The 22,269-nt window shown below is 41.5% G+C and overlaps 1 protein-coding gene across 11 annotated transcripts in view; it reads right to left on the bottom strand.

Moving 5' to 3' along the window:
* Window positions 1-22,269, bottom strand: part of LOC123516083 (titin-like) — a 562,881-nt gene that overhangs the window by 394,692 nt on the left and 145,920 nt on the right. For 4 of the 11 annotated variants that reach the window (XM_045275149.1, XM_045275147.1, XM_045275151.1 and 1 more), the window contains one exon: window positions 20,099-20,151. The exons of 6 other annotated variants lie outside the window; for them this stretch is intronic. In XM_045275149.1, the coding sequence (XP_045131084.1) occupies window positions 20,099-20,137 (39 nt within the window). In that variant the 5' untranslated portion in view covers window positions 20,138-20,151. Of the gene's footprint in view, window positions 1-1,558; window positions 1,642-20,098; window positions 20,152-22,269 lie in introns of those variants that run through there. One more of the 11 variants, XM_045275146.1, reaches the window with a different exon arrangement.

Raw genomic sequence — 22,269 nt, 5'->3', positions numbered from 1 at the left:
GAAGGAGAAGGAGGAGGAATACAAAGGACTACAAAGGAAGGAACAGACAGCAACAGCCCTACTGGGCCTAACGAGGCTGTCTGTGTGCCTATGCTACCACTACAGATTTTACGAGTTAGAGGCTGAAGGACATCAGGGTTCAAGGAAGAAGAAAAGAGGTCACAGGGAGAGAGAAAGTCAAAGATGTGATAGGAAAGATTGAAAGAGAAGTAAGGAGGAGGAGGAGAAGGAGGAGAGGAAAAGATGACTGATTAATTGATTGATTGACTGACTGAATAGCTTGAAACACGGAGAAAAAATTGATAGTAAGATAAAGAGAATGAGAAAGAAAACGAGAAGAAAAATAGAAATATATTGAAATAATAAGAATCTAGGCATTCAAACATACTCTTAACGCTTTCAGTACTGGGACGCATTTTTACCATGAAAGTTGGGTATGATTAGACGATTTCATTTACATTAGGAAGGGTCTGTGGAGGTCAGAAGACTAATGGCCAAAGTCTTCACTATTCTTCACTATTCTATCTAATCCCCACGTACGCATCTGAAGGTATATAAAATCATCAAATAGTAACCAGAATGAGTATGAAAAACGCGTCGTGGTAATGAAGGGGTTAAATAAAACAAACACAAAGTAGGAACACGGGGTTAAAAACTATATAAACCTGAACTAAACTAGCGAAAGTGAACTCAGTATATTGTGTTCAGAGAGACAGCAACGTTGAAAAACAGAGAGCAGTGGGAGGGAGAGAGGGAGAGGACGAGTCAGGGCTGAGGGAATATGACATGAATTGAGCAACTTTAATGAAATTTTATCGGATTCACGAAAGTTCAAAAGATTCAAAGTTGCAAAATGATTAAATACTACATAGTTTAGTAAAGAGTTTTCAAGTTATAAATTGGTTCCATCCCTTTAGAGTAGTTATATAAGTTACTGCACTTCTCTCTCTCTCTCTCTCTCTCTCTCTCTCTCTCTCTCTCTCTCTCTCTCTCTCTCTCTCTCTCTCTCTCTCTCTCTCTCTCTCTCTCTCTCTCTCTCTCTGAATTAATAAAAATTAGTAAAAAAAACACATAAAATCGTGCAATACAGAAACTAATAGAAAAAATTTGAAGCAAAACTGCACAAAAAATGCAAATAAACAATGTAAAATATACCAGCACCACCACCACCACCGCCACCACCACCACCACCACCACCACCACCACCACCACCACCAATACAAAATTCAAAGCACAATATCACCAAATCCAAGCATCCATTCACTGATCATTTTTTTGAACTTCAGTTACCAATAATAAAAAAAAAAAAACATTTATTTATTTATTTTTCATTTTTCTTTATTTTTCAATATCTGTAGTACGCGTTGTAAGCAGCATTACCACCACCACCACCACCACCACCACTACTACTACTACCATCACCACCATTAACACTACCACAACCACCACTGTCAACAAACCACCACCATCACCACAGTTACCACTTCCACCACCGTCACCACCACTGTCAGCACACATTCCACCATCACCATCACCACCACCACCACTATCAACACACCATCACCACCACCACCGCCGCGGGAGTGCCAACAGTGCCACACAGACCGTCACTGCCACCAGGAGACTGAACAGCACACTGCCCTTCGTGTCCACACCTCTTCTGCTCCTCCTCCTCCTCCTCCTCCTCCTCCTCCTCCATCACCACCACCACCACCACCACCACCACCACCTCCCTCTATTCCTTCTCTCTCTCTCTCTCTCTCTCTCTCTCTCTCTCTCTCTCTCTCTCTCTCTCTCTCTCTCTCTCTCATTACATTCCTTACCAACCTGATCTACACACACACACACACACACACACACACAGAGAGAGAGAGAGAGAGAGAGAGAGAGAGAGAGAGAGAGAGAGAGAGAGAGAGAGAGAGAGAGAGAGAGAGAGTAATTATTTCATTGACCACAAATCTAAAACTGCAATATTCATGATGATAAAACCGTGCTGAAAATGGTCCAAATAAAATCACTGATACGTAAAACATATCAGTACGTTCAGATACATATGTGTGTGTGTCAAATACCCTATGTAAAATTGATCAAACACACACACACACACACACACACACACACACACACACACACACACACACACACACACACACATAAACACACATACACACACTCCAGACCTCACGAAACACAACAGGTTCCGTATTTTCAACAGTTTTTGGTCTTTGTGTTGTTCCTGAGCGCGTCACGACTCCAGGTGTGACTCCAGGAAAGAAGTGAAGAGGCGGTCGCGTCCTGGTGGAGTAAAGGTGTAGAGTTGTTGTGGTGTGTGTGTCTTTAGTTGTTGATTTGTTTGTATATTGCAAGATTATTGAAAGGAAGATAGGGAAAGAGAAAGAAAATGATACTAAGGGATACGATGATGACGACAATAATAATAATAATGATTCTATGTGTTTGCTGTTGATTTTTGTGCGTGTTAATGAAGGAAATGGTTAAAATGAAGAAGAAACTACAGCAATGTGTAAATGAAAGAAATGATTAAGGGGAAGAAATGACAGCCAAGAAGATTATAATTACAGCATTAACAAGAAAAACTAATAGTACTACTACTACTACTACTACTACTACTACTACTACTACTACTACTACAACAACAACAACAACAACAACAACAACAACAACAACAACAACAACAACAACTACTACTACTACTACTACTACTACTACTACTACTTTACAGCAGCCAATACTCGTAAAATAATACATTAACACACAAACAAATCAGACGACAAAAAACACAAGGAAAACGTTTAAAAGACTTCATTTCAATGTATACACACATCACATACACAAAACATACACGACTGCACGTGAAGACACACATACGCTGACAAAAAGAAAGAAACAACTCACACGTCAAGACATAATGATAGAGAGCATTTATTTTGAGGCAAATCGACGTAAAAATTAAATGACAAATCTTTAATGATCTCACATCACAATGCGGATGTCGCACACACACACACACACACACACACACACACACACACACACACACACACACACACACGGATCACTTAACATGGGGGCGGTGAGAGAGAGAGAGAGAGAGAGAGAGAGAGAGAGAGAGAGAGAGAGAGAGAGAGAGAGAGAGAGAGAGAATATACACCAGCTCATGTTACATTTACATTTACACAAGAGTTACTGAGTTGTAAGATATTGATTGTATTTATAAATGTATCTATTCGCCTGTTTATTCATTTATTAACACGATAACAATGGCCTGAAACAAAGAAACATTCACTGTAACAGAAAATTAAAAGACAAAAATCATGGATAGTCAAGACAACAAGACAAAAGAAGGAAGCTGCTTTTATCAGCAACACATAACAAGGGGAAGAGGAGGAGGCGGCGTAGTGGATAACATAGTGAGGGTGGGATCGGGCAGACGTCCATGTGCAGGTTCGACTCCCACCACGTACCGCCTTGAAACTTTGCCATTTGTCGAGTGGTTTAAAGTTACCTACATGTCACTATGGTACCCAGGTTCTAGGTGGAGGTGTAATTGCCTTTCACCAAAGATGCGCTAGGGTGGTGATATGGTCATTAATACGGGTACCGCTGTAAATGAAATTGCTTACGCCACTAAAAATTAATAATAAAAATGGTAAATACAAAAAAGGAGGAAAATAAATAGAGCGATAACAGCTGGTTCTCCAAGGTCACAGCGGGCAGCACTGCAGAGGGCGTGGTTCCCCTCAGCAAGATATTAGATGATAACAGACACCCCTCTCTTCCCCTCACACACTCCTTACCTATCTCCCACTTATGTAATATTTTCCCCATCTACAGTTTCCATCCCCTCTCTATTCCCCATCGTTCTTTTTTTCTTTCAGAGAGATACAAGATAACCCCTCACTCTCCCCTCACCTATCCCATCTACTCAGCTTTCTCTAACCCCAAAATTTTTCATCTCTTTTCTTTTTTCTCATAACTTTTTTCCTTTCACTTCCTTGCGCTGAAGAAGGCATAAGCAGATACCTCACAGCCCTCATATATTCCTTCCCTCATTCTCTGATCCAATACTCTCTTCCCCCTTATAACATATTTCTCCCTCACCTCCCCCTCACTCTCCATCATATTACCTCATCACGTCACTTCCCTCTCGATCTCTCTATCTATCACCTGTTACTTTTGACATCCCTTCCTCTCGTTTTTCTCTCCCTATTTCCCCCTCACAGCCCTCTTTTTATCGGCGTTCACGTGAAGTACCTCCCGTTTCTCACCTGCCTCTCCTCCTCCTCCTCCTCCTCCTCCTCTTCCTTTCCCTCACCTGCCTTCAGCCTAGTTCCCTCTTCCCACTGCCTTCACTAATACACTTGGTCGCTTCTCATGTCGGATATTAAACCCTTATCTCCTGTCTCTCTCTCTCTCTCTCTCTCTCTCTCTCTCTCTCTCTCTCTCTCTCTCTCTCTCTCTGGAAAAGAAAGAAAAAGTGATAAAGGGAATTCACGACAAAGAAACAGAATGGATAAGAGCTTTACTTAGTGGATAAGAAGTTTTTATATCTCAGCACACACAGGAAGGGAGTTAATTAAGAGATAAGAAGGCAGGTAAACGAAGAGAATGGGAGCGAAAGAAGAAAGAAAACACATGGAAAACTAAGAGAGACAGAGAGAGAGAGAGAGAGAGAGAGAGAGAGAGAGAGAGAGAGAGAGAGAGAGAGAGAGAGAGAGAGAACACGAGATAAGAGTTTAATATCCGACATGAGCGGCGGTTAAGTGTATTAGGTGAAGTCTGCAGGAAGAGCGAACAAGGCTAAGACGGGGAGTGAGGGGAAGGGAAAGGAGAGGAGAGAAGAGAGGGGAGGAAGGAGCGTATAGGGGAAAGCAGAGAAGGCAGGTGAGGAGGTGAGGAGTAAGCAGAGAGTAGATACTGAACGTGAACCCAGGTAACTATACATAGGTACACGTGGAGGTGATGAGAGGAGGATCTGAAAGGAATGGAGAGAGGACGGAGAGTGGCGAGGATAGATGTTAGAAAAGCGTGGTGGAGTTTTTAAAGTAACGAGTGAAATTGATATATAATGTGGACTATTTTTATACACAAAGCATTTTCTTTTGTTTTCTTATTTCGTGTGAAACTTTTGCTTCTTTTTTTATTTGTCCAGAAATAGAAGAGGTGGACTGGCCTACCCAAGGATCAGGTTCAGGCGAAGGCGACTCTGCATGGCAAACTTTCCCACTTATGCACGCCGGCAAGTTTTGAGTGATCTGAATGTCCTGCTCGTGCTCGTTGGACCAAAAGTTCCTGTGTGGCTGTGTGTCAAATGTGCCAGATCGATGCTACGAGAGACCCGGCGCGCCTGACACACTGGTGCAAACGTTCCCTCCTAGCTACGCCGGATGAAGCACAAAGGGGACTGTGAGAAGTGACGGTGTAATCAAAGTCACAGAGTAGTCACAAATTCAGACTGTCTTGGCCTCTGGCATGGCGACTCACTTTATCATCATGACCTACATGGACTCCACAAACTGTATAACATTTGGAAAGTTAAGTCTAGGAGAATAACTGGAGACAGACGCTTCGCAGGTACTTACTCTGGCCCACACCTCCTACAAGTCTTGATAAGTAAAAACCTACCGCTGCCTTACTCATGAACTGGACTCAAGCTGGACTCCCCCTCACCACAGATTGCACCTCTCACTTCCGGCTCTCAGCCCTCGTGTTTAATCTTGTTTATCACACAGGTAATCTCTGTAGCAATATCCTGGAATCCCATAATGTTCCATAGTGTTTGGCGATGCACCCAATCGAGTGTGTGCTGCAGATCACCGCTGGCTGTAAACATTCCTTGTTGAAACGAAGGGAGTCGTTCAGTGAGATGAGAAGCATTACGATTCCTCCATTTATCGACTCTGAAATGAACAGAGGCTGCTCATCTCGCTGCGCCTCTTGGTAACGGCTAGGAAAAGGCATAAACACCGCAGAGATAAGCACGCCACCCGGCACAGCAATCAGTGTTAATATCCGAAACATGTTGTACCTCTACCAGTTCCCATTCCTGAGAGTATGGAATGACCAGAACCTTTTTTTGCCGGCTCGTAGAAACACCGACGAACTACCGTGAATGAATCGGAGCCTCGCGGCGTCCCAAAATTAAGGTTTCCTGTAGTTTCCACTTGTTCTGATTACATAGCAGCAACATTACCTCACCGCCCGCCTTCTGAGCCCCCAGCCGAGGACACTGTTATATCAACTGATGCATCGATACCAGATGCGAGGAAACGAGACATAAACTATTCTCTGGAAGGCTTTGCAGTGTACGAAGCATTCAGGCATATATGCGCCCTGTGTGTATCCTCCTCCCCGCACTCTGGATGTATAATGGACTGAGGCAGAGACCACAGCACTGAGAACATTTCAGCACAAGAGTCAATTACTGACAAAACTTAGGCAATTATGTGTGGTGCACTTAATGTCTTGCCGGCCACTGTGTATCGGGTTTGCGGGAGTGTTCTCTTCTTTACTTCACTTACCCAAACGAGACAAGACAACAACAGCAACAGGAAAATATATAAAAGGAGGAGGAAATACAACGAATCTCTTCTTTCATACATACATACATGCATGCATACATAGATGCATACATACATAAGTAATGAATATAAAAAGAAAATGAGACAGACAGGCAGATGAATAAAAAGAGTTAGTGACTCACCAGTAATAATCAACTATAAATGTCTTAAATATTGAATTCAATGATAAATTAACTGAATGAACGGATTGATTAATATATTCACAGGCAAGGCAGAGCAATCAAGAGATGATCCAGTCAGATTTAAACCATGACACACGTGACACAGGAACCATATAGGAACATAGCTGAGATGATCCAGTCAAATGTAATCCTGACACGAGACACAGGAACCATACAGGAACAAAGCTTCCTAATTCCACCTGTCGTCTTCATCCATAAGTTTGTCTAATATTCTTTTAAAGCTCCCTATTGACTCCTTCACTTTAATGGCTGTCTTTTTACTGACAATCGTGAAAAAAAAAGAAGTAAAACATGAATAAAATTGAAAATAAATGATGCGTTATGTCCTGCCCAGGCTAAACAAATATTAGAGTCACGCAAATACCTAAAACAATGTACAGAATTACAATATAAATAGACGTACGAACACAAACAAATAGATAAGATTAGTTATGCCTTGTCGTGCCTACAGAATTATTGATGTTGTACAAAAATATAAAATGTATGAAAGAAATATGAAAGAAAAATGTTTAATAGCGAAAAATTCAAAGTTTCAGAGTTTATCTTGCCCATTTGTAACAGCTTCTTGAGGAGGTTGTCAGGGGTTTTCAAGAGTACTTCCATGTTGTTAATGGCAGTTTAGCAAGAACTCTTCGCTACCAATGAAAACACAATTATGAGAACCCTATATTTATCTCTAACACACACACACACACACACACACACACACAGAGAGAGAGAGAGAGAGAGAGAGAGAGAGAGAGAGAGATACACACACACACACACACACACACACACACACACACACACACACACACACACTTAAAGATTTAAAAGAAGAAAAAAGACAAGACGATACAAAACATAAGACAAAAAGTAGGAGAGCAGTTGCTGATCCCCCGCCAAGTTAGATGGAATGAAGAAAAAAAAAAAGAAAAAAAAAAAACAGAGCCGAGGATGAATAGAAAAAAAAAAAAACAGGAAAAAATAATAAAAACCCTGGAATATACCAACGGTGGTGGGGTGGGGGGGAGTAATTTCCAGCTTGCAACTCCCCGTCCCGTCCGTCGTAATATGAAGCGAGAACAATTACCGGAGACTTAACACAGAGCAACTCACAAATTTGAAACTCGACGCATATTTGGAGAGTTAGATCGCTCCAGACGATGAAATAAATTACAACGAATGAGGGCAAACTTTTTTAATATTAATTCTCCCTTACTAAACTACTCTCTCTCTCTCTCTCTCTCTCTCTCTCTCTCTCTCTCTCTCTCTCTCTCTCTCTCTCTCTCTCTCGGTGAATTAAAGGAAAACACATTCTTGTTGGTACAGGCCAGAGAGAGAGAGAGAGAGAGAGAGAGAGAGAGAGAGAGAGAGAGAGAGAGAGAGAGAGAGAGAGAGAGAGAGAGAGAGAGAAAGTGCTAATAACAGCAGCGTACATGAATTACCTTTATTTTTTTCATTTATTTCCAGCACCTTCATTATGACCTTATTACCTCTCTCTCTCTCTCTCTCTCTCTCTCTCTCTCTCTCTCTCTCTCTCTCTCTCTCTCTGCAGGTATGTATGTAAGTATGCATTCATGTATACATATGGATGGAAGGTTGCATGTATGGGTGATGTAAAGATGCATTTAAGGTCATATATCTCCATACTTACCTTTAAATGCCTATTAATGCTAATGTATGGGAAGAAACGTGGATTTATCTATGCATCTACTTGTCTCTATGTCTGTCCATCAACCTGTCTGTCTGCCTGTCTGTGTAGGTGTCTGTCCGTCTATATATCCGGCAATTCACACAAGGCAGAGTAATAGTATGCAATGAAATGTACAGCAATAATGTTCTGTTTGCATGAGCTTTACGTTAAGTGTGTGTGTGTGTGTGTGTGTGTGTGTGTGTGTGTGTGTGTGTGTGTGTGTGTGTGTGTGTGTGTGTGTGTGTGTGTGTGTGTGTGTGTGTGTGTGTGTGTGTGTGTGTGTGTGTGTGTGTGTGTGAAGCGTGATGAAGGGTAATGGTGATGATAATGATGATAATGGTGGTGGTGATGCTGAAGACATTGTGTGATGAAATTCCACCGACTCTCTCTCTCTCTCTCTCTCTCTCTCTCTCTCTCTCTCTCTCTCTCTCTCTCTCTCTCTATATATATATATATATATATATATATATATATATATATATATATATATATATATATATATATATATATATATATATATATATATATATATCTCTCTCTCTCTCTCTCTCTCTCTCTCTCTCTCTCTCTCTCTCTCTATCTATCTATCTATCTATCTCTCTCTCTCTCTCTCTCTCTCTCTCTCTCTCTCTCTCTCTCTCTCTCTCTCTCTCTCTCTCTCTCTCTCTCTCATAACCTCACATTCCCACAACATACTTCTTCTTTAAACTCCTCATCCTTTCCTTCATTTCTCGTTACCTTCTCTTCTTCTCTTTCCCCTCCATAACTCCCTTATTTATGCTCCTCTTCCTTCTTTTCCCACCCACATCTCTCTCTCTCTCTCTCTCTCTCTCTCTCTCTCTCTCTCTCTCTCTCTCTCTCTCTCTCTTGCTTCTCCAGTCTATTATTCCAATTTATTCCTCTCCCTTTCGTCTCCTTCCCCACTTCCTCTCTTCCTTTCCCTTTCTCTCACTATCTTTTTCCTTTTACAATCTCCAAATTTTCCTTTTTTTCATACCTATTTCTTGGTTTTCTTTTGTCAGCCTCCCATTTCTATTCTTCTCTTTTTCCACTATCCCTTACTCTCTTTCTCTCCACTCTTTTCTCAATTCCCATATTTTCCACTCCTTTTAAGCTTACTATTCCCTTCATCTCTCATTTCTTTATCTTCTTCTTTTATCCATGCTCCTACATCCCCCTCTTTCTCCCATCTCTTTTCCTTCTCCCTTCCTTACAGCCAAAATCTCTCTTTCTCTCTCTCTGAAACCGTCCTCCAACTTCCTTTCCTTTCCCTTTTCCTTTTCCAATCTCCTCCGTCCGTCCATCCTTCCTCAACCTACTGCTTGTCTTCCATCACCACCACCACCACTACTGGCTCCATGACTCCTGTGAACCGCGGCGCCTCATCTCTCTCCTCTGTTTCATCTTCCCAGCGGCCCTGAGACAATAGTGGTGGCAGGAAAGGATGTGAGGTAAGGCGGGCAGGTGCAAGAGAGAGAGAGAGAGACTGTGTGTGGGTATGAAACGAAGGAAGGGGGCGATAAATAGAGTTACAGAAGGAAAACAGAGAAAGGAGTTATGGTAAAGTGAGGTATGAAAAGAGATCAAGAGGAGGAGAAATATATTGTAAGAAGTTAAGTGGAAGAGAGAGAGAGAGAGAGAGAGAGAGAGAGAGAGAGAGAGAGAGAGAGAGAGAGAGTTTTTCTTTTTCTATTTCTTTTTTGTACCTTGAAATTATTCGGGTTTTTTTTTCCACAGATGCATTTATTTTTTTATTTATCTATCTATCTATCTGTTTATCTTTACATTTTTTTATATATCAATTCTCATCTTAGAAATCCACTTTTCTCGAAGCACCTGAGTGTCTTAATTTGCTCATGTCTCTCCATTAAACTCTTCTCTTTTCTCCAATGTTTGATATTCTCTTTTTCTTCTAATCGTCTCACTTTGAATCTTCTCTATTTTGACATGTCTCTCGTCTTTAGCACCTGTATCTTTTTCGTTAGTATCTGCTCTTCACCTTACGTATAACACACACACACACATACAGTAGTACTTGTATTTTAGCATAACGACCTCAGTGTTATTCTAGTAATGAAATTTTGTGTATGTATATGAAAGTCTATTTTGTTTTAGGAGAATTGTGTCAAGGTGGGGGAAGGATTTAAAAGTCTGGGTTTTTTTTTTTTTAAGGGATGGGGACGCATTCTTTTTAAGTCTGCATAAAACTTCTTGCATATTCTAGTAATTCTCTCTCTCTCTCTCTCTCTCTCTCTCTCTCTCTCTCTCTCTCTCTCTCTCTCTCTCTGAATTCTTCACCTGCACACATTCATACATTAATACATTCTTTCATATATGCATACACATAATATCACACACACACACACACACACACACACACACACACACACACACACACGTACAGACACAAACACACCTCCCTCACTCACACCACTTCAAATTCCAAAACTTTCTTGTCTCTCTCCTTTACATCCTTCCTTCTTTCCCCTCGGCCACTCCACATTATCTACAACTCCTTTCCCCTCTGTCTACTTTTCGGCTTCCCCTCTTCACATCTCCACCACGTCCCCGCTCGTCACCTCCAAGTTAATACCACTACAACTAACAGCCTCCATCACCGGCGCTTCTCGTGATCCTTGTCAAATGTTGTACCGCTTCATCTCGCCTTTGTCTTATCAAGTCCCTGGTGGCGAGATGCGAGAGAGAGCGGTCAGAGGGTACCTGTAAGAGGCTTTGCTGCCATAGAGGGAAGGTAAATAGATGGTGGGATGTAGGATAGATTATACAGAGGGGTGAATAAGGAATGATGCAATGATAGTGGGTGATAGTAGAGGGGGTTGATAGCGTAAATATAAGCAGACGGACAAGTAGATGGGCAGACAGGTATACAATGAGACTTCTAGAAAGCTATGCACAAAATGCGAGGAAAGGAAAGGCTAAAAAAAACTCGAGAAAAAATAGTAAACGTCAGAAATACTAAAAAAGAAGGTAAAGCAGGAATAGGAGTGGTAGACGGGAGTGGAAAAAAAAATCAAACAGTCAAAATGAGACATACATTACAGCATTTCACATTACAATTACTGAAAAATACAAGGTCTAGAAAATACTTGCATGCATTTAGACGAGCGAAAAGTGTGAAATGCTTTTTTTGTCTATATTTTTTTCCTTTCCTTGCTGTTAATGTTAATCTTTATAACACTCGCTGTAATATATCCCTTGTACTATCTTATTAAAATATGAGAGTGGAGGTGCAAAGGAGAAATGGGCAGAAGAGACAAATGAAAGACGAGGAACGAATGAGTAAGAGAAATAAGAGACAAAAGAGAGTGAGGAAATAGCGAAGATATGAACAAAAATAGTGAATGAAATAGAAGAAGAAGAAAGTCGCTATACCATTTTTTTTTTTTTTATTTCACTGCAATTATTTTCCCTTCATATTGAGTCGCTGGTTCTTGCTAATGTTCAGTATACGGTCGCCATTCCTTCATAATACTAACGAACCTTTACCCTCCACTTCTCCAATCAAACCTCAAACTTTAATGTCTTGACTTGTACAGTTCCTCCATCTCTCCCTCGGCCTGCCTCGTCTCTCCCTTCCAGCAGCCTTTAGTTCCCTCGTTCCTCTACACACATAATAGTTCGTCTCTTCAAATCAAACCTCCAATGCTCATGTACTGTGCTATGATTCCGTGTCTCCCTCAGGCTGCCTCGTCTCCACCTATCAAGTCCTACCATGCATCTTCAGTTCCCTTGTCCCTCTCTATATATACTCATTCTTTTCTATGTTAAAGCCTATATATAGCTCTTTCTCCCTCTCCAAATATACTCTTTTCTTTCTGTTTTCAGCCTATAGCGCCTGTAGGTATACTTGGAGAGTATGGGAAGCGCTGTCCACCTCCCACCTATTAGCGGCGCAGGCAATTTTATTTATACTGGTACCCATATTATGGCCCATATCACCCCCCAAGCGCATCTTTGGTGTAAGGCAATTACCATAGTGACATGTAGGTAACTTTAAACCACTCGACAAATGGCAAAGTTTCAAGACGGTACGTGGGGAAATTTATCCTCCTTCCTCCTTCCCACCCTGTCTCCTATATAAAAACCGATCCTTCCTTACCCCTCTCCCAACACACACACACACACACACACACGCAAAGGAAGACTCTACGCATGGACGTCTGCCCGATCCCACCACCACCACCACCTTTCCAATCTTTCCCCGCATCTAGACCATTCCACTCCTCTCATCGCTACGCTAAACTAATTCTCTATTATTCATATTACGTAGAAATTCATGTTTCTTTTCCTACCATGGAGAAAAAAGTAGTGTATTTTTGCGCTATTTGTAAATCTAACGAAGTATTTTTCCTTTATTTTTGTGAAGAGAAAAGGGAGGCGGTGCGAGGATTGTGAGAAACGAAGGCTGGAAAAATTGCTATGAAAATGTGTTATGTGTAGGAGCAGTACATCCCTGGAGGGTTTTTTTTTATTGTTTATTTTCAGTAATTTCTTTGGCATAAGTTTGTGTAATATAGTCAGTGAGTTTTTTTTTCCTTTTTTTTGCATTATTTCTCTCTCTCTCTCTCTCTCTCTCTCTCTCTCTCTCTCTCTCTCTCTCTCTCTCTCTCTCTCTCTCTCTCTCTCTCTCTGTACTCACTTCTCCTCCTCTCAGTCTCCTCCTCCTCCTCCTCCTCCTCCCTCCTCCTCCTCCTCCTCCTCCTCCTCCTCCTCCTCCAACTCCTACTCCTCCTCCTCGATCTGTGAACGGCTGTGGATAGTCAAGAGCCCTGACAGTAGGTGGCCATCATCGGGATTTAAGGTACCAGGGGTCACCGCTGCAGGGGATAACCATACAGTGTGCGGCGCCCTTTAAAGGAAAGTGCACTTTTACAGTGGTTGTACGGAGCTGGGGCCTGATTGACTGCTGCCTCTCTTCAAAGCGCCAGGCAAGGCTGCCGCACCACCTTTTTGACTCCACACTGTGTTTACATACATACTACAATATTCTGCGTACACGCACAGATAGCCCAGAGTGAACGGTCACCACTACTACTCTCGACCTGTGCCGGGCTGTGTTTGGAGAGGGCCTTGTCAACCATTGATCATCATCGGGAACTAAGTACCAGGGATCAATGTTGCAAGGGGTTATCAGCGTACGGCGTCCCTACAGGAAAAGTATGCTATCTCAGTGGATTGAACGGAGCTGGGGTAGGGAGGAGCCTTCTGCTTTGCTGTCCTGTCTCTACCACTGGTAGTTAGTAGATAGTCTCCACAAACAGCCTAGTAAGGACCTAAGGGTTTGTTGCTGTTTGTCTTTCTTTGTATTCCTTTGTATTCCTCCTCCTCCTCTTCCTCCTTCTCTTCCTCCTCCTCCTCCTCCTCCTCCTCCCACTCCTCCTCATCACCATCCTTCTCCTCCTCTTCATAATCTACACAACACAGGAGCTTCTAAACCCTCCTCATCTCTCTCTCTCTCTCTCTCTCTCTCTCTCTCTCTCTCTCTCTCTCTCTCTCTCTCTCTCTCTCTCTTATCTGGTCTTCGCGTTTCGAACACTATCTCTTCCTTGTCATGTATACAACTCTTCTTTCCCTCCTCCTCCTCTTCCTTCTCCTCTTCCTCCTCCTCCTCCTCCCCCTCCTCCTCCTCCTCCTCCTCCTCCTCCTTCTCTTCCTCCCCTTCTTCCTCCTCCTCCTCCTCCTCTTGGCTGTCCATCCCCACACAATAGCCACGCTGCTTCCCGTCCACAGTGATCGTTTAAGCTTCTTCGTGACTTATGCAACCACTCGTAAGCGCTTATCCCCCCCTCTCTCTCTCTCTCTCTCTCTCTCTCTCTCTCTCTGGGCATTATTTGTAGATCTCGAGCTTATAAAATATCTCTCTCTATCTATTTGTCTACATTTACTTACTAATACTACTGTTACTGCTACTACTACTACTACTACTACTACTACTACTACTACTACTACTACTACTACTCCTACTACTACTGTTACTATTTTGGTTGTTTTTGTTTGCTTCCTTGTCTTTCTTTTCTTATAACTTATTGATTATTTTGTCTTTGGTCTCTCTTTTCCATTTTTTTTCCATTTTTTTCCATTTTTTTCGTCCTTCTCGGTTTGCCCTCTCTTAGTTCCCTTTTGTCCCCTTTTTTTATATTTTTCCTCCTTCTTCTTTTCCTCCTCCTCCCTCCCACCTTCTCTTCCTGTCCTAGTGGTCGCCTTCCTCCTCTGCCTGCTCCTGTTTCCCCTTCCCGCGTTCTCTCTCTCTCTCTTCCGCCAGCAAAGATAATTCTCAGATAATGGAATCGTGTCTCGTTTCTCAAGCTCGCCAAGGTCCCCAGAATATCGCAGTGTCCCCCGCCTCGCCTCGCCTCGCCCCGCCCCGCCGTGATCCTCTTTTTGTTTTCCTTACACCCTTTTTCCATCTAATTTTACGATTCGTTGACTTAATTTTCCGAAACATTTTTGTAGCGAAGATTGTCCTTGTTTGTTTTATTTTTCGTTGGCGAGAGAGAGAGAGAGAGAGAGAGAGAGAGAGAGAGAGAGAGAGAGAGAGAGAGAGAGAGAGACAATATGGTGGGTAGTGGAAGATGGAGAAGGAAATACTGCTATTCCAATTTAAACTAAATTTCCTCCTCGTCCTCCTCCTTCTCCTCCTCCTTCTTCTCCTCTTCTTCTTCTTCTTCTTCCTCCTCCTCCTCTTCCTCTTCTCGCCAGACGCACCAAAGGACGAGAGACGAAGAAAGACAAAGCTGATCGATTCTACAGGCGCCTTTAGTCTGTCTCTTCCTCCTCCTCTTTCTTCTTCCTCTTCCTCTTCCTTTTTCTTCTTTCTCCTCTTTCCCTTTCTCCCGTCTCTTCCACAAACATTCTTTTTCTCTTTCCTTATCTTCTTTATTTTCCTTCCCCTTTCTCTTCTTTCTCCTCTTACATCTCTTCCTCCTTCTCTCCAGGATTTATTTTTATTCTCCTACCTCTTTCTCTTCTCTTTTTTTTCGTTTCCTTCTCTTATTCTACGTTTTGCTCGCCTTTTTATTTGTTCTCTCTCTGTTTGTTATCTTTTAACTTTATTTTGTGGGTTTTATTTCTCTATTCTTTTCATCCTTTTCTTTTTTTCTTTATCATCCTATTTTTTTCTTTTTTCTTCTTCTTTTTCTTCTTCTTCTTCCTTCTCCTCCTCTTCAGCCTTCTCCTCTTCTTCCTTATATTTTCCATTTATGTTCATCTTACTTGCTCTCGTTTCCTTAACCCTTTTCCCCAAAACTTCTATTTCTTCCCTATATTCTTCACTTCCTCCTCCTCCTTCCCCTTCTGTTTCTCCTTCACCTCCTCCTCCTCTTCCTGCTTCTCCCTCTCATTCTCCTCCCCCCCTAACTGTCACCCGTGGGACAACAAAACGACGCAAGAGATCTTAATTGGAAACAAAAGAAAATCCTATAATGAAACAGATCAGCGGAACGCCACTGTGTCTGTGTGTGTGTGTGTGTGTGTGTGTGTGTGTGTGTGTGTGTGTGTGTGTGTGTGTCACTGGTGGTATTGGCAGGTGTTCAGTAACTTTGAGGGAAAAACTGCCTCTAAAAATTTCCTACGCCTCCTGTTCCTCTATTTTTATAAACACTTTTTATTTTTTTTCGTTAACAAAATTCAAGTGAAGGCTGCCGCTACTCTCTGGCGCGCGTGATCATGACATTCTGTGGAAATAAATGCTAGAAATAACAGTATCCCGTTAAACATTGTCTGATTTCATAGATTTAGCTCCTTTCAATACAGGGTCACTTTTTTACCTTGAGATTTGTGTACGAATACATCATTTTATCGACATCAGGAAGGCTGTATGGAGGTCAGAAGATTAATGGCCACAGTGTTCACTATTTCAATCACCCACGTGAGTTTCTGAGGCTGTATAAAATCACCAAATATCAAACAGAATGAATATGAAAATGCGTCATGGTACTGAAGGGGTTAAGGCAAAAAATAAATAAATATAGGTAGAAGACCACGCTGAAGGGACAACTATTGCAAACGCAGGGGATTCTAAAATACATTTGTTCTGACATATTGTTCTGCCATTTCTAACACTGCAGCTCATCATTTGAAAAGGTTTTTGTTAGATGTGTTAGCAAAGATAAAACTCCAAATTTATTTACGCTACACTGATAAGAGTTCCAAGCAGGAGATACGAGTCTAGAAAACTGTTTGATGCTTATAAATTGATTTTGCGTTCATTATCTTCAAAATGATGGCACGAAAGAGAGAGAGAGAGAGAGAGAGAGAGAGAGAGAGAGAGAGAGAGAGAGAGAGAGGCAATATAATTGTCACTTTTTCGCATTATGTTGATAAGGAAAAAGTTGAACTCATGAAACAAGAATGTAGAAAGCTAATTTAAATATATGAATTTTCACCCGCTGTCACTCACTGTTTATAAAATGAAAGCGCAGGGAATGGTAAAGAATGCGATAATCCTCATTTTTACACTACGATGATAACAATTACAGATAATGAAATACAAATCTGGGGCGCTAATACAAACATATTATGTGTAGCTATTTTATTTGTTCTCTTATTAATTTTCTCTCCTCGTCATTCAAATGAAGATGAAGGATATAAAATATGTCAAACTTTTCTCTACTGACGCTCATCATTTTAAAAGGAAAGTGCTATTAAAATAAAAATCTCATATAAGTCTCACTACTTTTTATTTTTTTTTTTCATTACAATGATGTTACTCCAAAGCGCGTGATATCAACTTACCTTCCCTCACATTTACTAATCCTTAACTTTTCTCTACTGTCTCTCATTATTCTAAAAAGGATTGAATGAGCCATTACTTAATCCCCTTACAGCGATAACACTTACACGCTTGAAATACCGAGAAACACTTATCTAACTAAACTTGAAATGCTGTAGTTGTCCTCCGCTCAAAAAAAAACAAAGGTAACTATCCTTCTCTGCCTCTTCTTCAGCCAGACCACAATGCTTCACTGTAGTCTGACCCAGGAAGGAATAGCTAGTGTTGTGCATCAGCTACACTGAGCACTAGATAAACACACTTCTAAAATACTGTAGCCTAACTCCTCCGCTCAACACTCATCAGTCTAACAGAAAGGAGTAGGATAAAGTGTAGATCTTAAGTAACTCAGTGTAGATCTCAAATAACTCACTTTATTACTCTACTTCGCTGTGTTCATAGTTATATTCATAAGATTCCAGTGATCTTCTATCCAGGCCCACAATTTTCGTAGCCATTTCTCTATCAAAACATTCGTCACTTCGAAAGAAAAGAACAATGGAAACAACGCGAAAAATCTCAAATAACTGTCATTTCATTCACTTTGCATGTGTAATACTTCCGGGCATTAAACACTAACGAACAGACACACACACACACAACGTCCGGTAGCTCAGTGGTTAGAGCGCTGGCTTCACAAGCCAGAGGACCGGGGTTCGATTCCCCGGCCGGGTGGAGATATTTGGGTGTGTCTCCTTTCACGTGTAGCCCCTGTTCACCTAGCAGTGAGTAGATACGGGATGTAAATCGAGGAGTTGTGACCTTGTTGTCCCGGTGTGTGGTGTGTACCTGATCTCAGGCCTATCCGAAGATCGGAAATAATGAGCTCTGAGCTCGTTCCGTAGGGTAACGTCTGGCTGTCTCGTCAGAGACTGCAGCAGATCAAACAGTGAAACACACACACACACTCACACACACACACAATGTCCAGACCCAAAATTCCGAAGCATTTCTCCACCAAAACACTCGTCAGTTTGAAAGGAGAGAGGCGGAAATAGTGCAGCAGAATCTCAAATAACCCTCATTTTATTTACACGTCAGGCCGCGGGAAGAGAAAAGACAGTGTGTCCCTTGCCGCCTCTGAACCTGTCACAGCTTAAGCCTCTTGGGGGAGCGCCACTATTTTTAGGGACACCGAACTCTTCCTTTTCAGCTAATACTGGACATAAAACTGGACCATGGTACTATTATTAAAACCCGGCATTACTTTTTTTTGGGTGTTACTATTGTTGTCGTCGTCTTGGTGCTGTCACTCACTATGACGGAGAATATTCACGATTCTTACCGCCTCCTCGCCTCCCGCCAGCATCAGAGCCCTGTGGGAGTGTGGATGGTAGGATGTTCTCTCCCTCCTGGCGGGGTAGATTCATGCCTCAGCGGACGTGTCATGCATCCAGCCTCTCCTTCAGGATACGAATAAACAAGCAGCGGCGCATCCTATACTGAGTTTCCTCCGAGACAGTGCAGGAAGGGAAGGCACGGAATTCACAAGTGTTTTCTTTTCCTCCTCTTTCGCTTTCTCACTGCTCTTCGTCCCTTTGTGCTCCGCGACGTGGCAGCGAAATAAACAAAGTATCACAAGAAATTCACGATACGAAGGGCAAAAAAATAGAAGAAATAACGAGAGCTGCACTGCGGGTTAGTTTTGTTGTGTGGCGCAGGAGTGAATTGGTTGTATTAGTGGAAGCAGATGTGCTGGTGTGATAGCTACTCGGCTCCATTCTCTTGATCCCGCCTGCTTCTCCCTCCCCTCCATGTCACTCCAATAACGACATCAGGTTTTAATTCCGAGGACACTGGATGGCTGGATGGATGAATGGATGGTTGGATGTGTGGGTGGCGGGTGGGCATGTGTGGATATTTCAATCTTTTTTTCTATGTAAGGGGGTATATACTGGCAAAGGGCAACAAAACTGATTTTTTTTTTTTTATGCTCAATGAGGTGCGGGCTTCGAAGTTGAGAACGGAAAAAAAAAGTACAGAAATAGTGTCTTGAAAACCTCCATCTTAAAAGAGTTCAGGTTATGGGTGATGGAAATACAGAAGTAGACACGGAGCTCCAGAACTTACCAGAGAAGAGGATGAGTGACTGAGAGTACTGGTGAACTGTTGCATTACCGTGTTGGACAGAAGAGGGGAAGGAAAGAAGAGAGTTTAGTGTAGCGAGGCCACAGGAGAAACAAGATCAAAGGAGAACTTGCCATTAAACAGTGGTAGAAGACATCAAGAAGTGCGATATTGTGGCGATGAGAAAGATATTGAACAGTCAGTCACAGAAGAGGAACTGATAATATAAGATGAAAAGCTTTTGTTTCCTTCCTATCTAAAAGAGTGGTATGAATGAGCGATCCCCTCCCCTGCCCAGACATGTAAAGCATACTCCATACATACATACAACACATCTCTCTCTCTCTCTCTCTCTCTCTCTCTCTCTCTCTCTCTCTCTCTCTCTCTCTCTCACACACTAATCCTATCATATGAAAACACACACACACACACACACCATCATCATCATCATCATCATCAATCATCATCATCATCATCATCACCATCATCATCATCATCATCAGAACATAATCCTCAATATTACTTGGAGACGAACAACAGTATATCCTGCCATTGAGATATAAGGTGTTTGCCACTCACTCACTCACTCACTCACTCATGCAGTCGTCATTACTTCCAATACGTTATAAAAAAAAATGTCATACCGATTTCTACAGCACGAAAGAGAGAGAGAGAGAGAGAGAGATTGTCCTAATTTGTATCTTGTCCTCAGTAGTCAAATATACAAGTACTCACTTTCAAACACATAATAAAAACAAACCAGACATCTTCCAATACTCACAGTGACGGATGGCGGCAGGGTACTAACACAGAAGCACATAAACACACGCTTACCTGGAGGAGGGAAAGGAAAAATATATTAGTAAATCCTTGAAAAGAAAACAATGGAAAGATCAATAGAGGGATACATTACGCTGAAGAGAAGGCTTTGGTTTGCCGTGAGTCATCGTAATGTTAAGTTGAGATGAGGAAATATGAAGGAAAAGATAAAAAAAACAAATAAAGGAAGATGATAAAGTAGTAGGATTTTTGTAGTTTATGATTGGTGGTAACTACAATAATTCTCTCTCTCTCTCTCTCTCTCTCTCTCTCTCTCTCTCTCTCTCTCTCTCTCGTTAATGGTTTTCAAGATTTCCTCTGTATAAGTAGACACTAAACACTTCGAAGTTTGTGTAAAGTTAAGACATTATGAAGAGTAATTACCTGAAACCTCACGTCTCGGCGCTCTCTCTGTTATAAATATCGCACGTGAAAAATGCAAATTCATCTAAGAAAAACTTCATTTATGGTCAAGATGTAAAGAAGTAATCACATGCCGTTTACTTGTCTCAGGATTCCTTAATAGAGTTTTCTCATTAAAGTTACGAGGCATGAAGGTAAACAACCAAGACGGAAGGGTGAACGGGAACAAAAATATACGTGAAAATACAAGTTCTCTTACAAAATAAATGAAGCAATGTTCAAAATGTAAAGGGATGATAACTGTATACTGCTAACTAGAATACTTAACTATGATTCTCTTGATAACGTTACGTAGAGTGATTTAAACAACGAAAAAAACAGAAAGAACTACGTGAAATTAAAATCAAATTACAAATCACAATGTTCCAGTTGATGTGGAGACACAAGAATAAATGGAACAGTTGTCAGAATGTTATGTTCAGTGGAGACTCAATCGGCCCACAGCGCACACACAAAAGAAATAATCATCAGAATAATTGTGCATTGGAGGGACATAATGCATCCTTATCTGAGCCGCTTGCACAGGGAGGACTCCATTAACTGTACCAAATCATTGCAATTATTTCCCCTCATCATCCTGACGCGACACAATACACACATACTGCACCAACAGTCACGATTCCCGGGCACCAAATATACGTGGGCAATGCAGCGCTTCTATAGTGAAATGCTAATGTTCATTCTGGTTACTACTTGGTGATTTTTTACAGCTTCAGAAACTCAAGTGGGGTGATTAAAATAGTGAAGACTGTGGCCATCAATCTTCTGCCACCCGTTCAATACCATGGCGCGTTTTCATATTCATTCTGGTTACTACTAAGTGATTTTATACAGCTTCAGAAACTCATATGGAGAATTAAAATAGTGAAGAGTATGGCCATTAATCTTCTGCCATCCCTTCAATACCATGGCGCTTTCCATATTCATTCTGGTTACAATTTGGTGACTTTATACAGCTTCAGAAACTCATAAGGGAGATTGAAATAGTGAAGACTGTGTCCATTAATCGTCTGACCTCCATAAACTATTCCTGATGAAAAAAATAATGTCCTAATCGTAAAAATATGTCCCAGCATGGAAGAGGTCAGTTCCATGAGTGTGTCTTCCTTTCTATTCCTTTCCTTCTATTTCTTATGGCTTTTCATCTTCGCATGCCTCCTCCAAGAGCTTCAGAAGATTTCAAAGGAGTGCTTCTTTCTGTGTTTGTTCCTGTACATCCATCCACTGCAGATACATAAAGATTGTAATGTCTCTTCCTTTCTATCCTTTTCTCATATTTTAACATGTTTTATTTCTTTGCATGCCTCCAAGAGTGTCAAAAAATATCAAAGCAGTGTTTATTTCTGGAACTCCCTGCCTGCTTCTATATTTCCATCTTCCTACGACTTAACTTCATTTACGAGAAGAGGTGTCGAGACATTTCTACCTGAATTTTGACTGATTCTTTTGATTCTTTTATGGAGACTACAATTCAAGTGAGCCTTTTTTTCTACTATTAGTGTTTTTTTTTTGTCCTTGGTAGTTATCCCTCTTACATAAAAAAATTCTCTATTTCTCCCTATGTATCCCTCTTCACTAGCCATACAAAGACAGCAAGAGAAATTTTGTTTGGCGTCTCTTTCTCCTTCCTCCGCCTCGTTCTACTATAGTTACATGAAAGAACAAGAGAAACTTTAACCCCTTAAGTACCAGGACGTGTTTTCATAGTCA

Source organism: Portunus trituberculatus, chromosome 40, assembly GCF_017591435.1.
Source record: "Portunus trituberculatus isolate SZX2019 chromosome 40, ASM1759143v1, whole genome shotgun sequence".
Taxonomy (NCBI): Eukaryota; Metazoa; Arthropoda; class Malacostraca; order Decapoda; family Portunidae; genus Portunus; species Portunus trituberculatus.
Note: the sequence above shows the minus strand (reverse complement) of the source record. Positions and strands in the feature narration are given on the sequence as shown.